General features: G+C 35.1%; 1 protein-coding gene across 3 annotated transcripts in view; it reads right to left on the bottom strand.

Moving 5' to 3' along the window:
• Positions 1–27,717, bottom strand: part of Thoc2 (THO complex subunit 2) — a 103,930-nt gene that overhangs the window by 4,402 nt on the left and 71,811 nt on the right. Inside the window, exons 23-38 of one of the 3 annotated variants that reach the window (XM_051178642.1) lie at positions 25,887–26,162; positions 23,510–23,651; positions 22,998–23,155; positions 21,400–21,528; positions 20,978–21,109; positions 20,705–20,889; positions 20,027–20,205; positions 19,723–19,825; positions 13,664–14,094; positions 13,418–13,476; positions 11,925–12,041; positions 7,285–7,422; positions 6,884–6,953; positions 6,641–6,801; positions 4,221–4,297; positions 3,691–3,736 (exon numbers count right to left, since the gene is read on the bottom strand). In XM_051178642.1, coding sequence (XP_051034599.1) covers positions 3,709–3,736; positions 4,221–4,297; positions 6,641–6,801; positions 6,884–6,953; positions 7,285–7,422; positions 11,925–12,041; positions 13,418–13,476; positions 13,664–14,094; positions 19,723–19,825; positions 20,027–20,205; positions 20,705–20,889; positions 20,978–21,109; positions 21,400–21,528; positions 22,998–23,155; positions 23,510–23,651; positions 25,887–26,162 — 2,385 coding nt within the window. In that variant the 3' untranslated portion in view covers positions 3,691–3,708. The remainder of the gene's footprint in view (positions 1–3,690; positions 3,737–4,220; positions 4,298–6,640; positions 6,802–6,883; positions 6,954–7,284; positions 7,423–11,924; positions 12,042–13,417; positions 13,477–13,663; positions 14,095–19,722; positions 19,826–20,026; positions 20,206–20,704; positions 20,890–20,977; positions 21,110–21,399; positions 21,529–22,997; positions 23,156–23,509; positions 23,652–25,886; positions 26,163–27,717) is intronic. The other 2 variants (XM_051178643.1, XM_051178644.1) reach the window with 2 other exon arrangements.

Here is a 27,717-nt window from a genome sequence, read left to right as displayed (position 1 = left end):
AAAAACAAAAGTTAAATTTGTTCTCAAGAAATATCCTCAAGGATATAAAACAACCACTAGTCAGTTTGCTTTTGCTTCTATCAAACAGTAGAAGAAAAGTGAGCTTGCTTGATAACAGAAAAAAAAATTTTTCCTCCAGTATTGTTCTTCACCAATGTTTTCATTGATTAAATCATCCCACATGTGGTTGATACTTCTGTACACAGATGTCTATGTACAGCTAACAGACTACATAAACATCACAGACAAGAAGGAAAAATAATTGGCTATTTGATTAGAAAAATGGGTAAAATCACAATCTAGGCATCTGGATATGTTGCATACTTACACATATGTGGGAAGCAGTAACTAGAACAAGCTTACACATATGAGCAATGACTAGCTCCTGAGGAATAAATTGCATTAAATACTTTATTTTCTAATATGGATTATAATAACATTTAGAATGACAATGCACTCCTAAAGTTAGAAATCTGTGACAGCGTAGGAGACCAGTTTTCCAGGTATAGACTAGAGGGGGGAGGGGGGGCTAGAATGGGAATTATAAAATCAATTGTCTACAAGGGCTAAGGATAAAATGGAAACAATGTGAACAATGTAGGGATTGCTGGAGTAAACAACCTGCCTTTCCCTCCCCAAAACCACCCTCCCCACAAAAGCCTTGTTCTAGGGGGAAATCGGTAGGTCCAGGTTTGATTGCTGCCATGCAGAAATCAGGACACAATGTCCAATGTTTCAAGTCATCAAAAGAAACTAAAATTCTGACTGGAGGAGAATTGTTCTTAACTGTTAAAGGATGTTAATATCTAGTGTTTTAGCAGAATGGCATATGCACATAAGCCCAGCACTAATGAGGCTGAACTGAGGGATTGCCATTGAATCTGACAGCAGCCTGGCCAAGACAATGAGTTCCAGACCAGCTTGGAATACAGAGTAAAAGCATTTTCTAGATATAGATCTTGTGGGAGATTAAGACTTCACCTAAGAAGCCAAAGTGTGTGTGTGTGTGTGTGTGTGTGTGTGTGTGTGTGTGTGTGTGTGTGTGACTAGAAGTAAGAAATAAATTTGGCTTTACTGGAATGGAAGGTTAAAAATAAGTGTGGATATAATAGGATACCAGTTGTGGGCCACATATACCAGGTAACAATTGAGAAGTCAAAGGATCGTTGATAGATAATGATTCAATGAGCAGAACGCAGGAACTTGCACATGCTAGAGAGACAGTCTACCATTGGGCTACATTCTGAGCTTCAGACAAAGTATTTTAAAGATTAAAGTAAAACAAAATGTTGAGGCAAAAGCAACTAGTGATATTCAAGAGACTAAATTAAGAAGAGGTAGAATTTGAAGGAACATTTTGCAGATAAACAACACAGAAGAGTTTTGAAGCTAAAAGTAGGCAGGGGACAGGACAAGAATCTTTGAAAAGAACGTAATCCAAATCACATTTATATATAGTATTCTCTTGACCCTAAGGTAACCATTGTAATATATCTGAACTAAGGATGACAGGCACAACAAATCAAGGTAATTTCTCCTGTGACTCCCCCGAAATAACTGTTCTAAACACCAGCAAGAAAATCTTGAAACCACTGAAAGGATAAAATGATGGCAATGTGATGTTTCAGCAGCTCTCCTTTCTGTAGATTTGGAAACAAGTTAACGGAGGAGCAAGAAAAGCAGATTTAGATGCACCCTGCAGATAGACAACAGTACTTAGGAAACGGTGAGGCTTCTGATCCAGAAGAGAAACAGAATAGCTTGCTCCGTCGCAGAACGAAACCAAACGCAGAGGCAGCCAGAAAAAACAGAAGAAAATCAATCACAGCCTCCCAAGAGTAAGAGTATGCCCCAGAAGAAAGTATGTGTGACATAATTTTCAACAAACTAAATATATCTGCCCACAGTTATCGGGTTCAAGAAGATTTACTACAAGACTGCCAGGCAAGCATTTAGTCCTATCCAATCCTACAGCCCCTACCTTTTGTTCCCAAGAGATATTTCATGGCCAGTGTAAGAATAACTCAAGGAAATCTGTATCAAAACCTTCACGTCTAAAAAAGACAAACACGTTCTGAGAGAAAACAGATATATAAAAATCACAGTGAAAGTTGTCAGTGACTATGGTTGAACCATTCCTAATGAAAATTTGACAGGAAGGCCTTTTGTTTCTTTAACAGAGAAGTAGAACATTTAATAAAAATATCTAATTAAAAGAAAGGTTAGGATTATAATAAAAACAATATATAGTATATATGATATGTATGTAATATTTTATGTCATAATATATATTATAGTTCACCAGGCAAGACAGTAGGAAGGATGCCTAGAAGACTGAGTAATACTATTTCTTTTACAATCTTCCTAATCAAAAAGATAAAAAAAAAAAAAAAAAAAAAAAAAAAAAAAGATTATTAGCCAAGTGGAGTTGCGTTGCGTGCACCTTTAATCCTAGCACTTAGCAGGCAGAGGCAGGTGAATTTCTGTGATTTCATGGTCACCCTGGTCTACATAGCAAGTTCATGCCAGGGCCTCAAGGAATAAGAGGAAAAGCTACTAAATGCTAACTGTTCTTCATACCACTGCTTATCCTGTTTTACTATTCAGATAATAAGCAGGGATAAACAGAACAGAAAAGGCACACCCTTCCTTAGGTCACTTATCTAAACCTCATATTCCTGCATTGCACCTAAAATAAAGATGACAAAACCCACATCCTAAACCAAACCCATATAGTGAACAGGCCCTCCAAACATTTTTCACTCTTAACCAACCCCTAAGTAGGGTTTGCTATATATCTGGCTTCATAAATGATTAGAGGCAGCTCAGATTATAGATAAGGTATATATAGTGGGCATACGTGTAATATTATTTAGAAGTGAACATTAAAATGGAAGCAAAAGAAAAGGAGCTATAAAAAGCCAATTCAACTTCAACTATTATCTACCTGGAATCATTAATGGAGGAGACAAATCATCCTACATCAATAATCCTAAAACATCCAAGAGTAACTATACAGATACTGACTTTTAAGTCTTTAACAAAAAGAGACTATATTAGAATATGAACTATCTGTCCATTATGGTGGTCATGTCATTTTTATATATCATACCAAGCAAATGTATCACCTTGAAAACGAATTTGCCTATTTAAAATATAGCTAAAAGTACAGAACTTAATTTATGGCTTTGTAAAACACGAGCAGTAACAGAAAGAAAGGGCACAGAAACTTAAAGGCCCAAAGAACAGAAAACACTAGAGTCTGTCTTTAAGTGTCAACTCCATCTTTTAATGTCTCTGTGACCTGCTTCAATCTTTCTTTCAGAGTTTTAATTTCTTCACCTGTAAAGTACAAATACTGCCATCACTTATTGGGCTACTGGTGCTTTAAAAAAAATAATTAATTATATCCAGAAAAGATGAGACTAGGTGGAAAAGAGAAAGTCAACTGTTCTCAAATACATCTTGATTTTTTTAAGTGTGACCAACCAGCACACTTAATATGAAAACAAGCTTAAAGTGAACAGTTTAAAAATAACCACAAATTTTATATCTACGCACAAAAGACTCTGCCATTATATTCAGGTAAAATTTCAAGTAGCTATACCCTTCAAAAAGGATCCAGTTTTTACATTCTCCAACCTCATTTAGATGTATCTCTAAACCAAAAGGAGGGGAAAGTATACTCACCTTGGTTGAAAGTGTTCATTATCTGTGCTTGTCAGAGGACTTATGAGTAGATGACAAATTAAGGGAAAACAACTTTTGGGGCAGGGAAGAATAGTGTCCTACCTTGTGGTATAACCCCTTAGGCGTTCAAGCCTAATTAGCTCTGATCAGCCTAGTAACCTGAAATTCGAGAAGCTCTGCTTATGTGTCTTATTATTCCTCTGTTTTGGTCACCATGCTTCCCAGCCCAATGGATTCACTATCCTCCTTTTTTTCTCATGGTAACAATACAAAGGGATAACAACAACAAAAATACACAGGCCCTATAAAACTTATGTTATAAAACATCTCCGTTCACTACAGAATTATTTTTAAAAATCGAGATCAAATCTCTTGTTTTGGGATCATATACTGAAGGTTAACTACAAATATCACCTTAAAACTAATAAGTTACTGTATATTTAGGTTACATACATGAAAGGCTTAATTCTAAATATGAACAGTATCAATCTTCTATTACAGTGAGTGAAATATAAAGATGAAAAGGATATTGTTTCTTCTCTTCCTTTCCTCCTGAACTATCCCGTTTCTCTTTCTTTTCTATCTTTTCTTTATCATGCCTGGATTCCTATAAGGAATGATGAAATTAGTTGGGGAAGGAAAAAAAAAAAACAAATATGTTTCTTAAAAACGGCTTGAAATTCCCTTTTATCATCCACCAGCCATATTTTTCTTCAAAAGCTTGCTTAATGACACCAAAATCACATGCAACAAAAGAAAAAAAGTAGGAATACTGAACTCCTCCAAAAGTAAAAACATTCATACAGCTTATAGAACAGGAAATGATATTTGTAAAAGATGTATTGCAGTCAAGTATCCAGAATATTGAAAGAACTCTTAAAAATGACTGCCATAAAAGACAGTCACTTTTAAAAACAGTGAAAGAACATGAAGAGATTTCTCCAAAGAAGATATACAGATACATGGAAAGACAGATATTTGTTATCATTAGGCACCAAGGAAATACAAATCAAAACCACAGTGAATTACCATTCACATCCACTAGGATGGCTATGACTAAACTAAAAATATAAAGTAGCAAGTGTTGACAAGGATGTACAGAAATTGCACCCTGATATATTGCTAGTGGAAATGCAAACTACACAGACAGTTATGGAAAAGTTTGGCAACAATTCAAAAAAGCTAAACAAAATTATCTAATAACCTAGAAATTCTATTCCTAGGGGTGTGTGTGTGTGTGTGTGTGTGTGTGTGTGTGTGTGTGTGTGTATCTCCAAAAAATTTGAAGATAGACGAATGAATTATTTCATACCAGCACACAAATGGTCACAGCAACATAATTCACAATAGCCAGAAAGTGGAAACGCTAAAAATCCAACAACTGGCTGGATGTGGTGGCTTACACCTGTAATCTTAGCACTAGAGAAGCTGGCTGGGGCAAGAGAACCGTAAGTTTAAAGCTAGGCTGAGGTATTAAGAAAGCTCTAAGCCAGCTTGAGATACAAAGGAAGGACCTATCACAGAGCCAAACAAAAGCCCACCAACTAACAAGTGTAGTATATTCACATAATAGAATATTATTTAGACATAAGAAGAAATTAAGTAATGGCACATATTATAATATGGAAAAACTTCAAAATCATTCTTAAAAGTCAGACACAAAAGGCTATATTATTTTAAATTCTACTTACATGAAACATTAAAAATAGGTAAATCCACAGAGACAGAAAGCAGATTAGTGGTTACCAAGGACTAGAGAAGGCAAAGTGGGGAGTGAATGTATCATAAGCCTAGAGCTCCCCTTTGGGATAATTAAAATGTTTTGGAACCAGACAAACACCACTTAATTCAGTGGTGTTCAATCTCCCTAATGCTGAGACCCTTTAATTCCAGAACCTAATGTTGTGGTTACTCCCCAACCATAACACGGTTTTTCCTGCTATTTCATAACTGTAATTTTACTGTTATAAATCATGATGTAAACATTTTGGGGAGGGAGATAGAGGTTTGCAAAAGGGGCTGTGACCCACAGGTTGAGAACTTAAGACTTTTATTATTCTATGTGAACCTTATCTCAATAGAAAAACACTGAAAATGAACAGCCTTATCATCAGAAGCCTACAGAATTAAATTATCTACCAATTACTTTTCTAAAACTGCTTTTTAAAAACAATAAATACACTGGACATTTTTTAATACTTACAGTAACACTTTGTAAACAGTTTACAACTTAGTAGTGGCTTGTCCATTATTTTACAGAGCATGTTTGAGATTTGAGTATCAGTGGTTATATAAAAGAATGCACTTTATACATGTGTACATATATCTCAAAAATGAAGAGAAACTAACAGTAACAGAACTGTGTGTGGAAGAACTAAAGTGATATGAGTAAAATGGAGAGAAAAAGAACTTCAGAAGCATACTTATTCTAACTTCACAGTAATTTAGGACGAACTAGCTCAAATTTCCCAACCAGAGTACCTGCCCGCTCCCAAGCCTCCTGTTCCCATTCCAAAATCATTAAGAAATTCTTATCAGACAGGAATAAAGATACATACATACACTGAGGCATTACATTTACAAGGCCCTAACTGTAGGCTAAGAACAACATTCAACTAATGGCTGCTATGACAGGAAGAGAATCAGACTTCTCTAAGGAAAAGGCCTCTGAGAGGTTATCCAATCTCAAGCGCTCAGCCCTAAACATGTATATATGAGCAGCACTAAAAGGACTCAGTGGGTTGTAATTTTTGACAGATCTATAGGTGTAACGATAATAATTAAAGGAGAAGTGGACGTTTAGATGCAGTTTGGAAGAAAAGACAATGGGAAACAATAGTGTGGGGTGGAAATAATGTAAATATAGAAGTATTCATATATAACAGTCTCAAAAAATAATAAAATACATGTTTTCCAAAAGCAAAACGGTTCCTTCGTGTTCCTAATTTACCTTTTTGCCACCAGAAGAGATTTTATCCATCTTCTCAGATTTAAACGAATCACTACTGCCTTTTTCTTTGCCTGAAGATTTTGATTTATTTTTCTCTTTGTCTTTCTCATTTGGATACTGAGACTCACATGGACTCTCACTTTTGTGTTTTGAAACCCCCACTAAAATTACAAAAGAGAATAATGAAAGGCTTTTCCAATTCACTCTGACGATTACTTCCAAGGTATTAATAAGTCTACCTACTTGTTCCATTTTCCTCTTTCCGCCTCTTTGTTATGTCCGGTGGCACTTCGCGGTCATTATTTGAGTGATCCTAGAACCAAGAATTGTGAACTACATTGATCAAGGGTTATGGTTTTAGTTTTGTTTTGTTTTGAGTATTACTTTTATACAAGAAAGACACCACTAACTAGCATTGGAGGATATTTGTAGTACCAAATACTTGGTAAATGGCATGAAAGAGATTGCTAAGCTGAAGTTCCTTATTAGTGTAGACAGAAAATGCAAACACATTTAAGGGTGAATATACCAGTTAAAACTTGAAACAGACTGCTATGCAATAAGGCAGTATTTTCTAAAAGCAGAAAACACATTACTATACATGAAAAAAAGGCTTTCCGAGCTAATTTTTAAAAATTACAAACCCTTTTCCGCTCTTTCCTGTCCTTTTCATCTTTTTTCTCTCTTTCTCTGGATCTTTCCCTTGACTTGTCCAAATCTTTCTTGTCCATTTCTCTCTCCTTACTCTTGGACAGTGGTGGAGGAGTATGATTAATGTAGAGCTGTTAAAATTAAGGCAATATTACTAAAGATTATTAGTTTTTCAGTATTGGTAGCCTTCGGCAATTTTGTTTATTAAATGAAAATAATAGGTAACTATATATAGTCAAAACTTGCTATCTAGTTGTTTTATGAGAGTGAAAATAAAAGAATGTGACAAAGGTACAAAAGCTTTAATCCTGGGCCCTATAAAGAGTCCCGTTTTTGCCTCAAGTGACATTTCACAGTAAATTCACAAGCCAGCATTCTCCTTGTCCCTCTAATATACAAGAGTTCATATGAGAAAAACAACTGGATTTTTTTTTTTTTTGCTGTAAAAAGAAAAAACACAAATCCCTATGCAGTCATGGATATTTGAAGGTCTAACCACCAAATAGTAATGAGTCAATGACAGGGGGTAAAAAGGTACAAATAAAAACCTAGCCATGATTTTACTAGTAAGTGTACATTCTGACTAAGTCTAAACCAGGCAGTGATTATATCAAATATTTTTATACTTATAAAGACTGATGGCATATTCTCTCCTTCTGAAAGCACTGTAGCTCTATCAAATAATCACAACTGTGAATTCTATCCTACTGGTTCTACCAGAAACCATCAGGTAAGTTGAGGGTGACTAAACTACTTGAAAGACTGAAAAGTGATAGAAAAGATATTCTCTATGAAAAGGTCTATTAGTGTTAAAATAGCCAAACATCAAGGTTATTCTAATTGTAAATGAGAGAAAATTTCTACTGATGGAAGTTAGAAATATAGAAATCAACTATAAAAGAAAGCATTTAGGAAGTAGTCAGAAAATAATCGATGCCTTAACTTTATAGCATTTATAACTGGGACAAATCTATGTTGCATTTGACATCCTCAAATAATGATAAATAGATCTCATAATGTAACTACATAATTCTACATATACCCTAAAATAAACAGAATAGTGACTGAGAAGTAAAATATGTTATAGCAAGGAATCCTTTAATAATCATAGAAATGCAAGAAAAAGGACTATCAATTTAAATTTTATATACTTATTCTTTCAATACTACCAAACATTTTCAATTCTGTTGCCTGAGAAATATTATCAAAGCAACATGAAGTGGATTCTTTAAAAATATTACTTTTAAAAGTTGAGAACGCTTGACAGATTTTGATGATCCCTTCTGGAAGGCATTACCCTCCCTGTGGAGTGGGGGGAGGGGTGAGATGAGAGGGGAATTGGAGATGTGTGTATATATATATATACACATACATACACTGATTTCTTTCTATAACATTAATTTTATTTTTAAAAAAGTTAAGGAATGACTAAAACAGTGAAAGTGTTTATCAATAACAAGATTAAGAGAATAATCTATAGTCATAAATGTACCTATCTAAAAGATACTATTGATAAACATGCCTCTCTTAATCTATAGTCATAAATGTACCTATCTAAAAGATACTATTGATAAATGTGCTTAAATGACACTTAAGATTCTTCTAGTTGTGAAACTTATTCTCATCTTCTTTTCCCGCACCTTAATATTATTTATGAACTAGATAAATCAAAGTCAGTAACATATTACTATAATACTCAACAATTGCCTTTAAGAAAGTACTACTTCATTTCTCACACTACAAGAGTACCCTCATCCCCCAAATGACATTTTATCTATGCCCACTTGAATTATGCAGTGTAAGGAATTGAGAAAATTCTCTAGGACTTCTGGCATTAATAGTCAAATATTTCATTCTTGACATAAAATTCAAATAGTTAAACTTTATGTATTTATACAATCAAAAATCCTAGGTTTAGAAATATACTGATTCATTTCCTCCTCTGCCTTTCTAATAAGTGTGACCACAACACCTTTTTCAACAAAACACAGTTTCTCATCACCTACTGAGTGGAATTCATACTTCTTTGTTTAGGCATCTTCACAATTATATACTACCATACAGCAACCTAATGATGGCTATCTAATAGTCCCTAACTTTTATCCCTAAGAGTAATAACTTTTATCTTAAAATTCTTGGTTTTTCAAAGATAGATTAAAAGCTATCAACACCTACATTATCTCTCAGCTCCTCAATTCACTTTTTAGAGGATTCTTTTTAGTTACTTGCAATTTGTGTGATGGGTTTTCCTTCTGAATCTCAAGTTACTTATTTCTGCACATAATCACTTGTGGCACAGAAGAACTAGGTGCTTTTTCCACTTTTATATACTTCTCAGAGGCTAGCACATACAATGAGTGTTTAATACATATTCGCCATCAAGGCCTGGTTCAAATAGAAGCATGATTTCAGCAATCGTGTCATCATATGTAGCCACTAGTATTGCTATACCAAAACACAGCTGATCAAAAGCAGCGCCATGTGAGGGGGAAATGAGCTGACAAAATACAGGGAGTCTACTTCAGATAGTCACCTTTTAATCTCACTACAATATTGAATTCTTGCATTACTTTACTATGGATTGGAAAGAAAAGATACCCAATAATTACTAAAGAAAATTCTGGGGGCAAAGCATAATTTGAAAATATCAGGATAAAACCAAGCAATCAATTTTATATGTACAAGTAGCAAGGTAACATGAAAGATAGACACATATCTTACAGCAAAACCTCTAAGAAGTAAAAGCTGCCCCAGAAACAGTGAAGCTATATAGACTGCTCAAAGTCCAGGAAAAATTTTATCCCAAGCCATTCAAATGCTTTTATATTTTCTATACATTTAAAATTATAAAATCAATTACTATATAAAAATACTACTTTGGATTGCTTACCTAAGGCTTTAAGAGCTCACTTAAAGCATTCATTGAGTGACTAAACCCTGGTGTAAGATCCCATGCTAAGCTAAAGATCTGAAAAATGAAACGAGTCTTCTAATTTTTAATTGCATATCATATGTCATTTTCAATTTTTCCTGGTTCCATGAGGAATAATCTATTGAATTGCAAATGCCCATAAAAATCTTCTTGTACAAAAACGTTGAAATACTGACTTCAATTTCCATATTAAAAAAATAATATAAACTCACTAAAGAAGCCAGAAAACGTTTACAATTATTATTGAAGTGGATGTTAAGAACAGGAAACCTTGATTTTAACTCACATTTTCAGTAATGACAAGTTGTATGCCAGTGGGAATAGTTCAGTTTCTCACTTGTCCAAAGACACTACCATTTGTCCTATTTAACTCACAGTACTAATATAAGCATGAGATGAGACAATATATATTATCTAGACATGCAAAAATGACAAAATAATCTTAACAAATGCAAGAAACCATAATCTGTATCACTGACAAGAAAATCTACTTAATCTTAGCATCAGCTTTTCAAACCACTTCAATGTATACTTTAATAAATAAATGAATAAATAAATACTAACAAATTAAGACTATTATGAGGCCATGGGCATAAAACAGCCCATACAAGCCACTGATTCCTAAATCTGACAATACAATCTCAAAGTGGCTGCAAAGACCTACTATACTGCAGTTATGTTTTTATGATAGCCAATAAAAAGGTTTTAGTTTAAAACAAACTACTCATGGTATAGGCAATAATCGTTCCAATAATAATTTATCTTAAAAAACAATGTCATGTATTTAGGACACAGGCAATTTGGCTATCTAAACCATTAAACCATTAGTAATTATTTGCTCAGAGTCTACACACATTTAAAAGTAAAACCATATGGCCATTTCAAACTTCCTTTTGGTCCATAAGTGAAGAATCATACTTAGCATATAAATAGAAGACATAAAGCAGAAAAAAACAAAGAGGGTACAGATTTAATAATAATACACAATAACATGAAAAGTAGACAATTCAAGTATACTAGTGAGATGAATTCCATAAAAATATACAAACTGCACACTTTTTAAAAATCAGGATACCCAGGAGAGTAGTGTGAAAGGAAAGAAATAATACTGACATATAAACATAGCCATCAAGTTGAGTACTGCCTTCCAGGAGAAAGATTACTTTATATTTACCATATCCCCTGGTAATATGCCACAGCTGCTAAAAGGATACTTCAGGAGAGGGAGACATAAAGAAATTTATACACTGAGATGGATTCAGTTTTTAAAAGTTACATGAATGCAGCAAATTATTTTTTTGTTCCTCTGAGTATCTATCAACAAAGAAAACTGGCAAGCTTGCTCTGTGAACCTGTATCAGTCTACCTACCACCCATCCCAAACAAATCAGTAACTCTCCTTTCCTCAGAGACGTTATCGAGTTCCCGGATTTTAAGGCATAAAACAAAAATACATATCATAGCAAAGTAAGAATATATAAAAATACTGCCACATAACACATATAACAATGTCTCTAAATGGACCATTGTCATCTGGTTTTTATTGGTGTTACTATTTGTGGTAAGAATTTATAAGGTGATTCTACAAAGAGAGAGTTTTATTCCACCAATCCTAGCATACAACATTTACTAGGGTGGTTGGACCTACTAAACAAGAGTTAAGTTCTGGTTTACTTAGGCATGATTTTAAAAGACTCAAACCTTTGCTGAAGATTCCTTGAGATCGATGAGACTGTCCTGTAGAAAATGAATGGAGATGACAGGTGAGCTGGCATAGTTCTCAGAACCCAGAGGAACTTTGGGAAGTATGTCTGTAACCTGGAAATAAACCAGCTATTTCTTGTGAGGATAAATTCCAGGAAATCATTATCAATATGCATATCAGCAATAAAAGCAAAAAGCAAAACCATAAATGAAATTGTAACATTAAAAATTTACAAATATTAAATATAGAAAATTAAAATTATTTCAATTAAAGGTTAAAAATAAATAAATGTCAATGCCACACATTTCATATTAAGGTTTAAGTAACTAAGAGACTTTAAAAAGGCAAAATACTTTTCTCCACCCAAAGCTGAAAACAGTGGAGGTCACCATGGAAGAAATTTGACTAATATTTTCATTGTTATTCTCTAATGAAAAGATCTTCAAACTTTATCCATTTACAACTCCAATAAATGCAAATATTTTATTCTAGCTACAAAAATCAGTGGCATTACAAACAAAAATATTCTGTAAAACAGTAATCAATGTTTTGTTGCAAAGTACCATGATTTGAAACTCATGCCTCTCACAAGGAAAAAAAGAGTTTAAAAAGAAGAAAAAGAAACCAATTATAGTATTCCACCACAGTGCTCTGGATGAAGAATTAATTAACTTACAGTTTTAAAAGTTCAACGTACTGCAAATTCAAAGATTCCATGAAATTAGATGACTTTATAATTAAAATTAAATATGGAGCAAGGAATGGCTACCCTGAGTCTTCAAGAAGGCTACACCCACGATTTTGTGCTGCAGTTGAATGCCTGGGGTTTCTCTGCTGGGTGGTAGGACTGGATGCCACATCTGCTCTTATCGTAACGCAAGGTTCAACTTGTTGGGAACCCAATGGGTATAAACAAACCTCCAAGGGAAGATACAACAGAAGCTGCATGCTCACTGAATAAACACAACTACAGGAGAACTGATCACCAAGGAGACTTTAAAATGGAACTCCTTTCAAGACTCCTTCTTAGAAGGCACATCGGAATGATGCTCATCAAGAAGCTTGATGAATTCAGAGGTATCTTGTTTATCGTGTATCATTCAGGAAGTCTTCAGGGCTATATAATCTTCAATATTTATGCCGAAAAATAGCTTCATTCTGCTGAAAACATTCGTTTGCTTGTAGCTACCATTGCACTCCAAAAAGGACTGCTTAAAGCAGTGAGGCACTTCTGGGTAAAATTTCTCTTGTACTTCGAAACACAATAAAATTAGTGCTAGGTCCTTGAAGTTCTAAGAATTTTTTATTATAAAAATACTCAATAGGAAAAATTAGTCCACCAATACAGAAAAATTTCATTTTATAATGCAATATAAAACCTCCAGTGGCTCCAGTGAATACTTGGCACAAGACTTGAAGGAAGTCAGGACATTGGTATTCCAAACAGGTGAGCCTAATACGGATGCTGCCTTCCTCAGGCTATACTAACCTTTACTGTGGAGGAATGTGATGGAGAAGGATGAGTATCAATTTTGCGGCGTTTTTGTTCTGTTTGGACAAAAAGAAATAGTTAGAATGAGGGATATTCCTAATCATTCCAAACACTTCAAAAGTGAACAACTTTAAGATAAAGTGTTTGCTGCACTAGCAAAATCAATGATTTATCAAGACAAAGAGCTAACCGACGAGCATAATTAGAACAAAAAGGACAGAAATATACAAAAGATACACTTGCCCCTTTCAGTCTCCGAGATATCAGATCTGGGAACAGGTGACTTCAAGGACCCTGAAACTGGTGTTTTTTCTCCTCCTTTAACATTTTCCTTTGACTTCATTTCCTTTGCTATATCTCTTTCTCTGGATGGCTCCTTTTCTCTTTCTCTTTCTTGAGTCGACTTTGATTCAACGCTGGGGACTGTGGTCTTGAATTTCTCATCTTTAGCTTTTTCTTCCTTCTTGAATTTTTCTTTCTCTTTGTCAGACTTAGGCGTTCTTTCCTTTGTTTCTCTTGCTTTCTCATCTTTATTTGGCCGCTCTTCCTTTGGTTTCTCTTTACTATCTTTACCAAGTACCCTGGCCTCTGGAGTTGTAGCTGGAGTCTTTTCTTTTTTCTCTTTTTCTTTCTCTTTTACTTTTTCTTTGTCATTTTCTTTAACAGCTTTGTTGCTTAAGAATAAAAAAAAGGCAAATAATTATCAAATATATCCCATATTTAAAATCATAAATAAGCTGGGTGTAATGAATGCCTTTATAATCCTAGCACTCAGGAGGCAGAGACAGGTGGATCTCTGTGAGTTCCAGGCCAGCCTGGTCTACAGAGTAACTTCCCGGACAGCCAAGGCTACACAGAGAAACCCTGTCCCAAAACCAAACAAACAAATAAAATAAAATCATAAAGAGTGTCTATTAACTTAAAGAACACTGTGACACTAAGATGAACCCTCACAAAACTAAAGAATAGCTTAAGGATAAGTACTTCTTTACATGAAGGAAACAACACAAATTCATGAATATGTGACTAAAATAATGATTAATAATTGTAATATATAATATTAGATTATCTTGTATATATTCACAACTTTTGAGGATAACAAAATAATGACCAATAAAACATCCAACAAACCAACTAAAGGGGCTATCAGCCAACAGACTGATAAAATGTATGACTACTTTCAAAATTACTTTTTCTTACATTAATAAACTTAATTCAAATTGGCTATAACAAGGACTGTATCCTAAAATGTCTCAAAACTTTTATCATTTTATCCTGTTATCTCAGGAGAAATAAGGCTGTTGAAGAAATGTAACTATATAAATTATTGTAATAAGTAAATTATTAAATTGTACTAAAAAGTTTCAAAGTCCAGTATACGTGACTTTTGTACTGCCCAATTACAATCGCCTACCCCTCCACTCATGATTAATGAGGTCTACATATAGGGGATTCCCAGGTAAAATGATAGGCTGAAGAAGCCTGAATAAAAAGTAAACACTATTCAAAAAAAATTTTGTAAAAGAGACAAAGACATTATAAACTCACAAAGGTACCAGACACACACTTAAAATGCTGTAAAAGAGGAATCCTTGGAAAAATAAAGGTTATCTAAAAAGTACAGAGTAAAAGACACAATTCTTTGTTTTCTCCAAGAATAACATATATATTACTGCCAGAAATACCTGGAATGAGACTCAAAAGATAGAAGTCAATCTACCCAGTGAATAAAAGCCAAACTTAAGCTGGCATAGTTCTTTTGGTAGCTAACAATGTAGAATTCACATAAAAAATTGGAACAGTTAAATATATGTAACTATATATGAATGAATCCAGAATATGCAATTATCATAAACCATATGAACTATATGTTAGGGCTGTGAATTTCATAAAATAAACATTAATGTTCATACACATTCACATTTGGTCCTGATACAGTAACAGTAGATCATTTAGAAATGTATATAGGTCATTCAGACAAAATCGACAAAGAAATTGCAGAGTTAAACTATACCAAAGAGCAAATGGGCTCAGGAGATTATCTGGAGAACATTTCATCCAACGGAAATATGATCTATAAAAGAGATCTTACTCCGAGCACTAGTATGTCTTAAGAAATTACAGATCCAGACTGGCCTGGCCCACCCACCAAATTCCCAGAGACCTGGGGGCAGCTCAAACCATCCAGCATTGCATCTACCCTCATTGGAGCTTTGACCTTGTCCCCACCAGGAGAGAAAGCCCAGAGACCAGGGGGCACGCACCCTCCTCATACCCCAAACCATCCAGCACTGCATCTCCTACCAAGGGAGCCTTGGCCCTGCCCCCATTGGGAGAAGAAGATCAACTACCCAAGCCACAGGCTCCACCTATACCAATTGGAGGAAAAATGATCCCCTGAATGACAGCCCCACCTGCACCCACTGGAAGAAGGGGTAGAAGACAACAGTATAAAAATACATTCAATAGTATAAAGAGTAATATACCAACCACCAGAGTATATCAAAGACAGAGACATATTACCTCAGAGTAAAGGGGTGGGAATAGATTTTTCCAATCAAATTGACCTAAGAAACAAGCTGGTGTAGCTTAGCTATCCTGATAACAAAAAATTATGACTTCAACCGAAAACTAATCAAAAGAGATGAAGAAAGCCGTTTCATATTCTTCACAGGAAAAATCCATTAAGGTGAAGCCTCAATTCTGAATATCTATTCCCCAAATATATACACACCCACATTCGTAAAAGAAACATTACTAAAACTTACACATAAAACCCCACACACTTATAGTGGGAGACTTCAACACCTTACTCTCACCACTGGACAGGACTACCAGACAGACTTAAAAAAGAAACAAAGGAAGTAACAGAAGTTATGACCCAATTGAGCTTAACAGACATCTACAGAACATTCCATCCAAACACAAAAGAATATACCTTCTCAGCACATGGAACCTTCTCTAAAATCGACCACATATTCGGCAGTAACACAAACCTCAACAGATACAAACAAATTAGAATAAACCCCTGTGCTTTATCAGATCACCATGGTTAAATTTAGAATTCAACAACAATACAAGTTTCAGAAAGCCCAAAAACTCATGGAAATTAACAATGCTCATTATGTCACTCCTGGGTCAAGGGAGAAATAAAGAAATTAAGACATCCTAGAATTCATTAAAAATGAAGGCACAACATACCCAAACTTATGGGATACTTTGAAAGCAGTGCTAAGAGCAAAGTTTATAGAACTAAATACCCACATGAAGAAACTGGAGAATAGTCACACTGGAGAATTAACAGCACACCTGGAAGTTCTACAACAAAAAGAAGCAAACTCACCCTGGAGGAGTAGATGCTAGGAAATAATCAAATTGAGAGCTTAAATCAATAAACATTATCCTATTCTTAAGACACAGAAGGCAATGCCAGAAAATCCTTATACCTAGTAAACACATTCAGCAAATTAACAGCATACAAAGTAAAATAAAAATTAAAAGTTCTACTTAGTAAGGATGATATTGCTGAGGAAGAAATCATCCACAGTAACTTGAAAGAATAATACATAGGAATACTCCTGAGGGAATAAAATACAGTGAAACAAGAAGTAAAAAGAAACAAATTGAAGGCACTGTCCTAGTCAGGATTCGTTGTCTTCATTTTATCTTATTTTAGCATTATTATTTTTTTAGATGTCTGTTTTCCAAAGGGAAGAAATAAGATATGAATTTGGGTGTGTGGGGAGGTGGTAAGTAGGATCTGGGAAGAGCTGGGGTAGGGGAAAACATAATCAGAATATAATTGTATAAAAATTTTTATTTTCAATAAAAAATAAATAAAATTTAAAACACAAAACTGCCTTGACCAGGAAATATATTTAAAAACAAAAGAAAATTAAACTCCATGTTAATGGATTGGGAGAATGAATATCATGAAAATGGCTATTACCCAAAGTGATCTACATATTTATTCAATACAATAAAAATTCAAACAAATTCTTCATAGAATTACAGAAACACACACACCTAAAACTGGTAGGGAAATACAGAAGACTTGAAATAGCCTAATCAATTCTTTTTTTTTTTTCCCCTTTCCTTTCCTTTTCCTTTTTTTTTTTTAAACATACTAATCCCAAATCTCCTCCTCTCCTTCTCCTGCTCCCTCCCCAACTTCCCTCCACCCTAACCCCTATTTGCTCCTCAGAGAGGGGAAAGGCCCCCATGGGAAGTCAAAGAAGTCTATCCCATCACCACCTTGAGGCAGGCCCAAGGTTCTCCCCACTGTGTCTATAGCCTAATCAATCTTTAGCAGAAAAGGTAATACTAGAAGTATCACAATACCTGACCCCAAATTACACTACACATCCATAGTGACAAAGACAGCATGCTACTGGCACAAAAACAAACATGTAGATCAATGTAGGTCATTGGAATAGAATATAAGAGCAAGAAACAAACATACACAGCTATAATCGCCCAGTTTTCAGCAAAAGTATCAAAAGCATAGATTAGAGAAAAGTATCTACAACACATAGTACTCAATAGTCACAACACGTAAAAGAATGAAACTGGACATCTACAACTCATTCTGCTCACAATGAATTCAAAATGATCATACACCTTAATGTAAGAGTTGAAACTTTTAAACTGCTGAAAGGAAATATAGGGAAAACATTTCCAAGAGCTAGAACAGTAACCAAGAACTGACAAATAGGGTTCCATAAAATTAAACCTGTGCACAGCTAAGGAAACAATCATCACAGTGAATAGACAGCACACAAAACAGGGGAGAAAGCACTGTCAACTAAGTAGCAGACAGGAGCTAGATATTTAGAATAAAGAATTGCAAATAACTCTCCAAAATGTATCTAGTAAATAAACAGGTCGATAAATAAATGGGCTGATACACTGCTCATAAAAGGAATATAAATGGCAATAAATACTTGAAAAAGTGTTCAACATCTTAGTCATCAGAGAAATGAAAATTTAAATTGCTTTAAAATGAGTCAGAATGGCTCTCATCAAGAAAATTAACAAGAACAAAAGTCAGTGAGAATATATATAAAGTTACACTTATAAATTGCTAGTGGGAATGTTAACTACTGCAGCCACTATAGAAGTCAGTGTACATGTTTAAGAATAAAACTATCTCAGCTAGTCCACTCCTGAGTATAGACCCAAAAGTACTCAACGCAATATAACATGGAGATACTCATACATTTTTGTTTATTGCTGCACTAGTCACAATAAATAAAGCCAGCCTATGTGCCTATCAACAAATTCACGAATAAAGAAAATGTGGTATACATACAAAATGGGATTTAACTCAGTCAAAATAAAAACTAAAATGATTGCAATTGCTGAAAAATATATTTAACTGGAAGTATTTACATTAATTGAAATTGGGTTCAAAAAGACAAATAACATGTGTTGTTTTGTATGTGGAATCTAGATTCACATATGTATATATACATCATGAAACTAGAAAAGGGACCAAGAAGGAACACATCTTAAGGAAGGGACAAGAGGCAGAAAGATTATGGAATACATGTGACATTAAGAGCAGAAGGGAAATTTCTTGGAAATAAAGTGACTAGTAAAAGATGATGAGGCTGAGCTGTGGTGGCGCATATCTTTAATCCCAGCACTCAGGAGGCAGAGCAGGCAGATCTCTGTGAGTTTGAGGCCAGCCTGGTCTACAGAGCAAGTTCCAGGACAGGCTCGAAAGCTACAGAGAAACCCTGTCACAAAAATAAAACAAAACAAAAGAGAGAGACAGTGAGAGCAAAGGAAGACATTTGGAGGCATATTAGAATATAAAGTATGATACATATATATAGACATGCCAAAATATATCCCTTTACTGTGTATCCTAAATTAAAAGGTAAAGGGTAATTTTTTTTTAATGACAGAATTTGAGTTAGGGAGAAGATGGCTTGTTTGTGAAGCACATGCCATGCTCAGCTTCACAGAACTCACACAAAGACTAGCATAAAATCACTCATGTGTGCAATCCCATTGGCTCCTATGGTAAAATGGGAGGCAGAGCAAACAGTATTTTGAAAGGCTAACAGGCCACCAGGCCTGGTATAGGCAGCAAAACGGATCCAATTTCAAACAAGGAATAGGTGTGGAATAGGTGTGGTCTAACAGCTGATGTTAGACCTCCACATACATTGTGTTAAGTGGCACCCAACACCTGCATACATACAAATGTGCGTACACAACCATCATACACACACAAGAGAGAAAGAATGAGAGAATATGAATTTAGAACTGTGACATTTGGCATGTGTTCTTACCTGTTAGAACCACTATTTCCATTGCTTGAATTCCCTTTTGGTGTGGTACTAGAAGCCTTATTAACAGCTTTTGTACCACACTGAGATCTCTCCCTTGGTTTATCTGAAATAAAAACAAGGGTTTTGTTAGCAAATTGTAAACAGCAAAATGATTACTGGATAATTAGAAGAAGTAGGAGGCTGATTATTTAATAGTTACATACTTATAACTAGGGATTACAAAAACCAATGAGGCTTACATTGTAATTATCATGTGATAAAATATTTCAATATATTATTTATAAGTGTCTACAAATAAGCATACCAGTCTCCTCAGTACCACTTTCATCCGACTTAGATGCACTTCCTAGGGATGACGAAGAAGTCCCACCACCAGGCCCATTTTGTACACTGGCAACAGCATTCCTTGGAGGAGGATCTTTGTGATGAAATTCATTTTCAGGTATCATGTGTGACTTTCTACATTTCAACATCCCCCAGTAGCTGAAAGTCGCACAAAGTATTTAAATACACATACACAAATCAAAAAAAACACAAATATGGGGTTTAGTAAAATAAAATTAGCAAATTATTCACACTGCTACTTGGTTCTACAAAATAAAGTACTACTTTTAGTATATTCTTCAAGGTCTTCAGAGAGTTCTAAAAACTTAGTCAATCTTTCAAAATAAACTAGTTCTTTAACTAGAGAGCTTTTTCTTTCCTTTTGCTACTCAAGATATGGTAACTATGACAAAACTGCAATTTTGCCATTTCAAGAAATACTATATGTGGCCTTTGAAACTATCATCCAGTATAGACCGGAAGTTGATAATCAGAAGTGACAACTCTCACCAGCCTGTGGGAACATGATCGCATAATCTCCCATAATCTCCTGAAGTAAAGCAGAAGATAAGACTTGAACATTGTAAAACATTTTCACATCTTAAGAATCCTTCTGTAATCTAGTCTCCTAAATCACATTAAAGTATAATTGTGTTACCCCATAGCCAATGCATATAGATCTGGCCTCTTCTCTTTTTCTTCTTGGCATATTTTATTCACTCTTCTTTCCAAAGCCTGACCCAGATTCAAAACTTTTGGGTACCAAGGCAGTATTTTTGTTAGCACAATCAATATATTCCTGATGTGAGTATATTCGCCTGTTTCGAGGCAATGTACAGATGCCTATAACAGACATTTAGAGATATGTTACCATAAAATACAGCAATGAAGAGAAAAAACTTACCTTCCAAAAATATCCATTTTTTTTTACCTTGGTTAGTTTGTAATGCCACTTATGTACAACATGTCGAAAATTTTCATAATCTAATTGATCAGCTTTATTTCCACCATCAAACCCAGTTGCCCGTAATATAGTAAGGAATCCTGGATAGTTTCCACATTCCTAAGGAAAAAATAAGTTTCTCATTTTTAGAAGAATTTATTCCACATAATATGAAAATAAGACCAGATATGTGTGTGACCAGATGTAAAAGAAAGGTTCAGATTATCCAGTGATAATAGTTTCAAATGTCTAGTTGAAATAGAATGAAAAAAATTCCACTTCTTCATAATATATTAATTATGGTTTTATGATCATCTTATAGCTGAATCTTAAGCTGTTGTAAAACTGACCAATCTGAAGCAATCATTATACACAAAGGTAAAACACACACGTATTTACTAGTTATATACCTTTTCATATGTGGCTCTGTCACTATGCCACCGGGTCACCGTCTCTAGCATGCAGCAGAGAAATCTCCCATACCGACTAGCTTCATTTTCTGTACAGCTTGCAACCGTGTAGATTATGTCAGAGAAAACCTAGAGGACAAATGTTTGCAAAAGAAAATCAGACCGACTACAAATATCAAGACTATGGTTATAGGACTCACAGTAAACAGTAAATTTGCTTTTAAAAAATGTACTCTCTCCTTTCCTATTCACACCTGCAGAGATTTTTGGTGACTCTAGATTCTGTGGAGAAACAGCAATCATAAAACAGCCAAGTTTTATGAAAAAATTTGGCTGATAATGATAAAAGGTTGTTGTTGTTGTTATTATCAAGGCCTATTATTATTATTATTATTATTATTATTATTATTATTATTATTATTAGCAAGGCCTACCCCAAGTGTCCCATTTTTTCCAGCAAGTATCTACTTCATAAAGGTCCAAAAACCTTCCTAAATGGTGTCCCCAGGTAAGGACAAAGTATTTAAATATGTGAACCCATGGGTACACTTCCCATTCGAACACCACCACTGCCAGTTTTAATCTCATCACCATCCATTAAGTTCCTCCCTATATTGACATTTGATCAAGTTACTAGTTACTAAAGCAGAACTAAAATATAGGTCTATGTGAGAAAGGTGAGAGATGTTCTTTGGAACAGAACTTGTAGCAAAGGTGATAAAATTTAGAAACATGTAGCACACCCGGTATAACACACATATTTCTAATCCAGATGAAAAATTCATGAATATGACAACACTCAAATGCTTCCCTGATTTTATGTGGTGTGGATGTGTAAAGTCTTTTATTTGAGCTGAAGGTTGTTTTCTTTAGTTCTGTTTTGAGGAATAAAAGTTAAGTGTAGACAAACCTACTTATAAAGATACAAGATTATAAAAACTGAGTCCTGAGTAAATGGGTTAACTGAGTAAATGGGATATCATTTCATGGGGAGTCTTTTTTTTTTTTTGCAGGGAGGGGGTCGAGACAGGGTTTTGCTGTGTAGCCTAGGCACCATGGAACTCACATCCTGGACCAGGCTGGCTTCCAACTCGCAGAGATCCTCCTGCCTCTGACTCCCGAGTGCTGGTATTAAAAGTGTGCACCACCACCATTTGGCTACATGGGTTTTTATATATAGTAATACATTTAACCCTCAGGTCAATCTTATGAAGTGGGTCCCTTTTTATAGATAAGAAGACTGAGGCACAGAGAGATTAACTGTCTTATGAAAGATTATACAGTTAGGAATAAGTAGAGCTAGGATTCAAGAACCTGGCTCTTAAGATCATGCTATTCAAGCTGGGCATGGTTACACATGCCTTAAATCCCAACAGTCAGGAGGGGGAAGCAGAGGTAGATGGATCTTTGTGAGTTTAAGGCCAGTCTGGTAAACTGATAAACTGAGTTCCAGAATAGCCAGGACTGTTGTTACACAGATAAACCCTGTCTCAATTAAAAGAAAAAGATCATGGCATCCACCTTCAGAGTTTATAATGAATATTTATTTAGCTGTCTGTGTGTGAGATTTGTTTTTTATGGTTACAATAGGAACTTACTCGGTCATAGCAAAGAAGTGTGGAAAAATTTGGAGTTTTTTGTTGATGTACCAATTCAACAAAACGAGCACAGTAAACAGCATCTATTGCTGAAAAAATGCATCGAGGAAATATACACAGCTGTAGAAATTTTGTGATGGTCTCATTTTTGGTTGACTCTAAAAATAAAAGAGGAACATATTAAACAATAATCTTCTTCCCCAAGTGCCTCAAAGCTACCAAACATGACAACATTTTAACTGTAGTATACAGAATGCTATAAAACAACAAACCATGGGATAAAGATTCATAAAACTTTCACTCTATGGATATTTTTTCTATCAACAGTTTCCAAGAAATATGACTCTATACAGAAAATTTGAATACTAGGTTGCCAATTTCAGTCACTTTGGTGCTGGAACAGTGAACAGAGCTGAATATCAATCAAAATAATCACTTGAACACCTCCAAATTTAGAAATGTTTGCTTTTGCAATCTAGCAGCAGCAGGAATGTACAATCCCAACAACTTACTTGCTAAAAGCCAGTTGTCTTTTTCCAATTTCAGTCTCTGAAGAACTCTCTGAACATGTTCCATCTGTTTCTTTTCTTCTTCTAGAAGCTTGTCCTGAAGGGCTGTACAACGTTCCTTCTCTTTTTTCTTTTTATTTGGGGGCTACAAAGTAAAATCACATACTTTTCCAACTGTATCTACATTGCCTCCCTTCATGTAATTAAGATTTTTAAAAAGAAAAATGATTACTTTATAATTATCTAAGCGTGATTATACAGTAGGTATTTCTACATACTTTTCTTTCTATTCAACACATCCAAATCAGTGTCAGTCTTCAAACACCTTCTGAATAGGTCACCAGCTAACAGCAAAAATGAAGTCATCTTTGATTTTCCTTTACTCAAATATCCCACTTATTTATAAGTCATATGTATAGCCACTGTCTCTAGCATATCCAAGTACCACAAAAGACATGAAGCCAGTCTCTAGCCTTAGACTAGATCCTCCCCTTATCAAAATCACTTTTAATACTCCTATAGCCACTTTAGAAATCAGTATAGCAGCTCCTCGGGAAAATGGGAATCAGTCTACCTCAAGATACAGCAATTCCACTCTTAGGCATATACCCAAAAGATGCATATTCATACAATAAGGACATCTGTTCAACAATGTTCACAGTAGCATTATTTGTAACAGCCAGGACCTGGAAGCAACCTAAATGCCCCTCAACTGAAGAATGGATGGTGAAAATGTGGTACATTTACACAATGGAGTACTACTTAGCAGGAAAAAAAAAAACCCAATGGAATCCTGAAATTCACAGGGAAATGGATGGAACTAGAAAAAAACATCTTGAGTGAGATAACCCAGTCACAAAAAAAGATAAACACAATATGTACTCACTCATATATGGATTTAGACATACAGCAAAGGATCACACCAGCCTATAATCCACACCACCAGAAACGCTAGGAAACAAGGAGGATGCTAAGAGAGAAATATATGGTCCCCTGAAGAAGAGGAGAGGGTCAAGAATTCCCAAGCAAATTGGGAGAGAGAGTTAGGAGAAAGAGGAGAGAAGAGGAGGGGAGAGGTGGGCATGAGGGACCATGAAGATTGAGACAGGGAACGAACAGAGGAGAACAAGAAAAGAGATACCATAATAGAGGGAGACATTATAGATTTAAGGAGAAATCTGGCACTAGGGAAATGTCCAGAGATCTAAAAGGATGAATCCAACTAACATTGTAAGCAATAGTGGAGAGGCTACCTTTAATGCCCTTCCACAATAATGAGATTGATGACTACCTTCTATATCATCCTAGAGCCTTCATCTAGTAGCTGATGGAAGCAGAAGCAGACACTCACAGCTAAACACTAACTGAACTCCTGGAATCCAGTTATAGACAGGAAGGAATGATGAGCAAAGGGGTCAAGACCAGGCTGGAGATACCCACAGAATCAGCTGACCTGAACAAGGGGGATCTCGTGGACCACAGTCTGATAGCTGGGAAATCAGCATAGGACCAACCCAGACCCCCCCCCCCGTTAGTTACAAGGAATGGGCAGTCTGTGGGACCTGTGGTAATGGATCAGTATTTATCCCTAGTATAGGAATGGACTCTGGGAGCCCATCTCACATAAAGGGATACTTTTACAGCCTAGACACATGGGGGATGGTCTAGGCCCTGCTCCAAATGATATGACAGACTTTGAAGATTACTCGTGGAAGGCCTCACCCTCCCTGGAAAACAGAAAGGCTGGGGTTTAGGGAGCAGAAAGGGGAGGATGGGAGGGTGAGGGATCTGGGATTGTCATGTAAAACAACCTGGTTTCAAATTTAAATTTAATAAAAAAAAAAAGGAAAGAAAAAGAAAAATGATTGCGCTTATAATCTTTCTAAGGTACCATTTTTACATCTGTTATTTCCCAGGTGAGTTATATAAACAAGCTCTCAATTGTATCATATTTTCTATTCTGCCTGACTTTCAGTACCTGCATAATTTGTTACTAACCTAATTTTTCAAATACATTATCAAGCCCACTCAATAGAATAAGGGAGGTCTCCTTAAACCCCATACTATTTGCTGTTGTTTGCTGAATTGTTTGTAATCCTTTGGGAACTCCTGCTGCTCTTGAAATAGGAGTCAAACTAATCACCTTAGGTTGCTATGGCAGTGTTCCGTAGAAAAGACATGAATGTTTTTAATCATAATTTCCATCCATTTGCTAAGATCCTGCCCAACCCATTGAGAGGTTGCCATTAAATCCACTTAATATATTATAGAGCAACAAAACTGTAGAATTGAGAATTTTGAACTAAAATAATTACAAAGCAGAGACAATACTGTATAAAAGCCACAATTATTATACTTGTGTTGCTACAATAAAACTTACCATTTCCTGATTGTCATCTATTGCTTTCATCTGGACTTTAAGTTTATTGACTTCTCTTTCATAGCTGGTATGAGGAACTGCAAGGTCATACATTGTCAATGACCAAAACGTAGCATAGAACTGAGGGCTGATATCATCCCAGACTTTGGAAACGTGTAAGGAGACCACTGCTTCGTGGACAGGAGCCATCACCATCTCACATGATGTAATGTATTTATGGACTTTATGTTGCTGTTTACTTCCCTTTTCTGATTTTTTAAGTTCATCATATTTTGACTGGAGATAAAAAGTTAAAACATATCATATATACTTAAACAAAACTGTAATGATAATTCTAGTTTCTTACCAAGAGCACTTATTCCAAGACAAATTATCTCTGCAATCTGTTCCAATCCTTAGTTTCATGTTCTTAACTAGAAGTTTAGTTGTTTTTTGTTTTGTTTTGTTGTTTTCTCCAATAAAATCTGACCTAATAAATCTAATAGGGTATGTATCAAAACCCTAGATTGCCACTAAGAAAGGTTATAAAAAGTTACTGAGACTACTAACTCAGTGACCAAATGTCCAGTTTTGCCAGAGACTTAAGGATTTCCCAGAATGCAAGACTTCAATGCTGAAACTGACAATTCCAGACAGAGCGACCAGCTACTTTAGTCTACTGCCAAGCCAAATAAAATTTTCCATAAGTGCCTGTGGTAAATTAAATTGAAATCATGTAAGAACTGAAGCTACAGTTTGTTTTGTCCTGGTCGGCATGTCCTAATTAAGGAAAGAATCAGAGAAGTCCATATTTTTAATTACAAGAGGTAAAGATAAATCCATTAGTAAAGTGATACTGACATAATATTTAGTTCATAGAATATATGTCAAATGCAGCAAAGGAAGTTAATATACTGTCTTTCAGTCATTTTATGATGAAAGACCTCTTTCCAAGAAAATTTTACATGGTTTAGGCATCATGCTTAAGGTGAATCTAAAATTCCCACAACCATTTGCTTCTTTATATTAGAAAAATATTGAAATCATACAGTTCATGGTAAACATATAATCCCAAACTAGATGATCGTCTGTCAAAGGTTTGGCTTCAGTTCTGCACTGACAGGAAATAGTCTCAGCTGAACTAAAAGCATATGGAGTCCATTACATTCAATGGTGTGCCAGACAGAACCCAGGAATCGTGTAATTTTTGTAGAAGTAGAATTATTTATTTCTTTGTATCCCCATGCTAGAGAACATGACGATAACTACAGAACTGATAAAGCTACAAAAACGTTAGCTAGCTGTAGGAAAGTATACCAATTATATCAGAGACCAAGAACTGTACTAGAGTAAAAGGGATTTTAAATTTAGAAAATAGATTTTGCTGAAGGGAACTAATAAGAATTTAGATGAGCAGAATGACATCTGCTAAGGTTCTAATAAGACGTGAGTACTAAAACGACCTGTAAATGACAATCTGACTACCTAAACGGGAAATCTACAACTGGAGCAAGAAAAACCTCTTTTTCAAATCTGTTTCGAGATGAGTCTCAATAATTAAAAGCAAAAGTTAAGTTATATGTACAAGAAGACTGAATAATAGCACCAATATTCCTATTTCTGTGTTTCTGAATCTGTGCCTTCTCTTAGTAGGCATTCCACTAGAATTTAGTCAGAAAAAAAAAATCAGAAAGATAATTGTACATCTACAATGTCAACTTTCCTTATCTAAATAAAACTAACACTTAGGTCCACATATTCAGTCTAACAGAGAATTCTGATTTATGTCCAGAAAGCTTTTTGTTAGGCCAAGAATCTAAGGATTTTGGTTGAGTGATTCCCAAGAGAGCCT

Source organism: Phodopus roborovskii, unplaced genomic scaffold (assembly GCF_943737965.1).
Source record: "Phodopus roborovskii unplaced genomic scaffold, PHOROB, whole genome shotgun sequence".
In the NCBI taxonomy this organism is placed as follows: Eukaryota; Metazoa; Chordata; class Mammalia; order Rodentia; family Cricetidae; genus Phodopus; species Phodopus roborovskii.
This window is presented reverse-complemented; position numbering and strand designations above follow the sequence as displayed.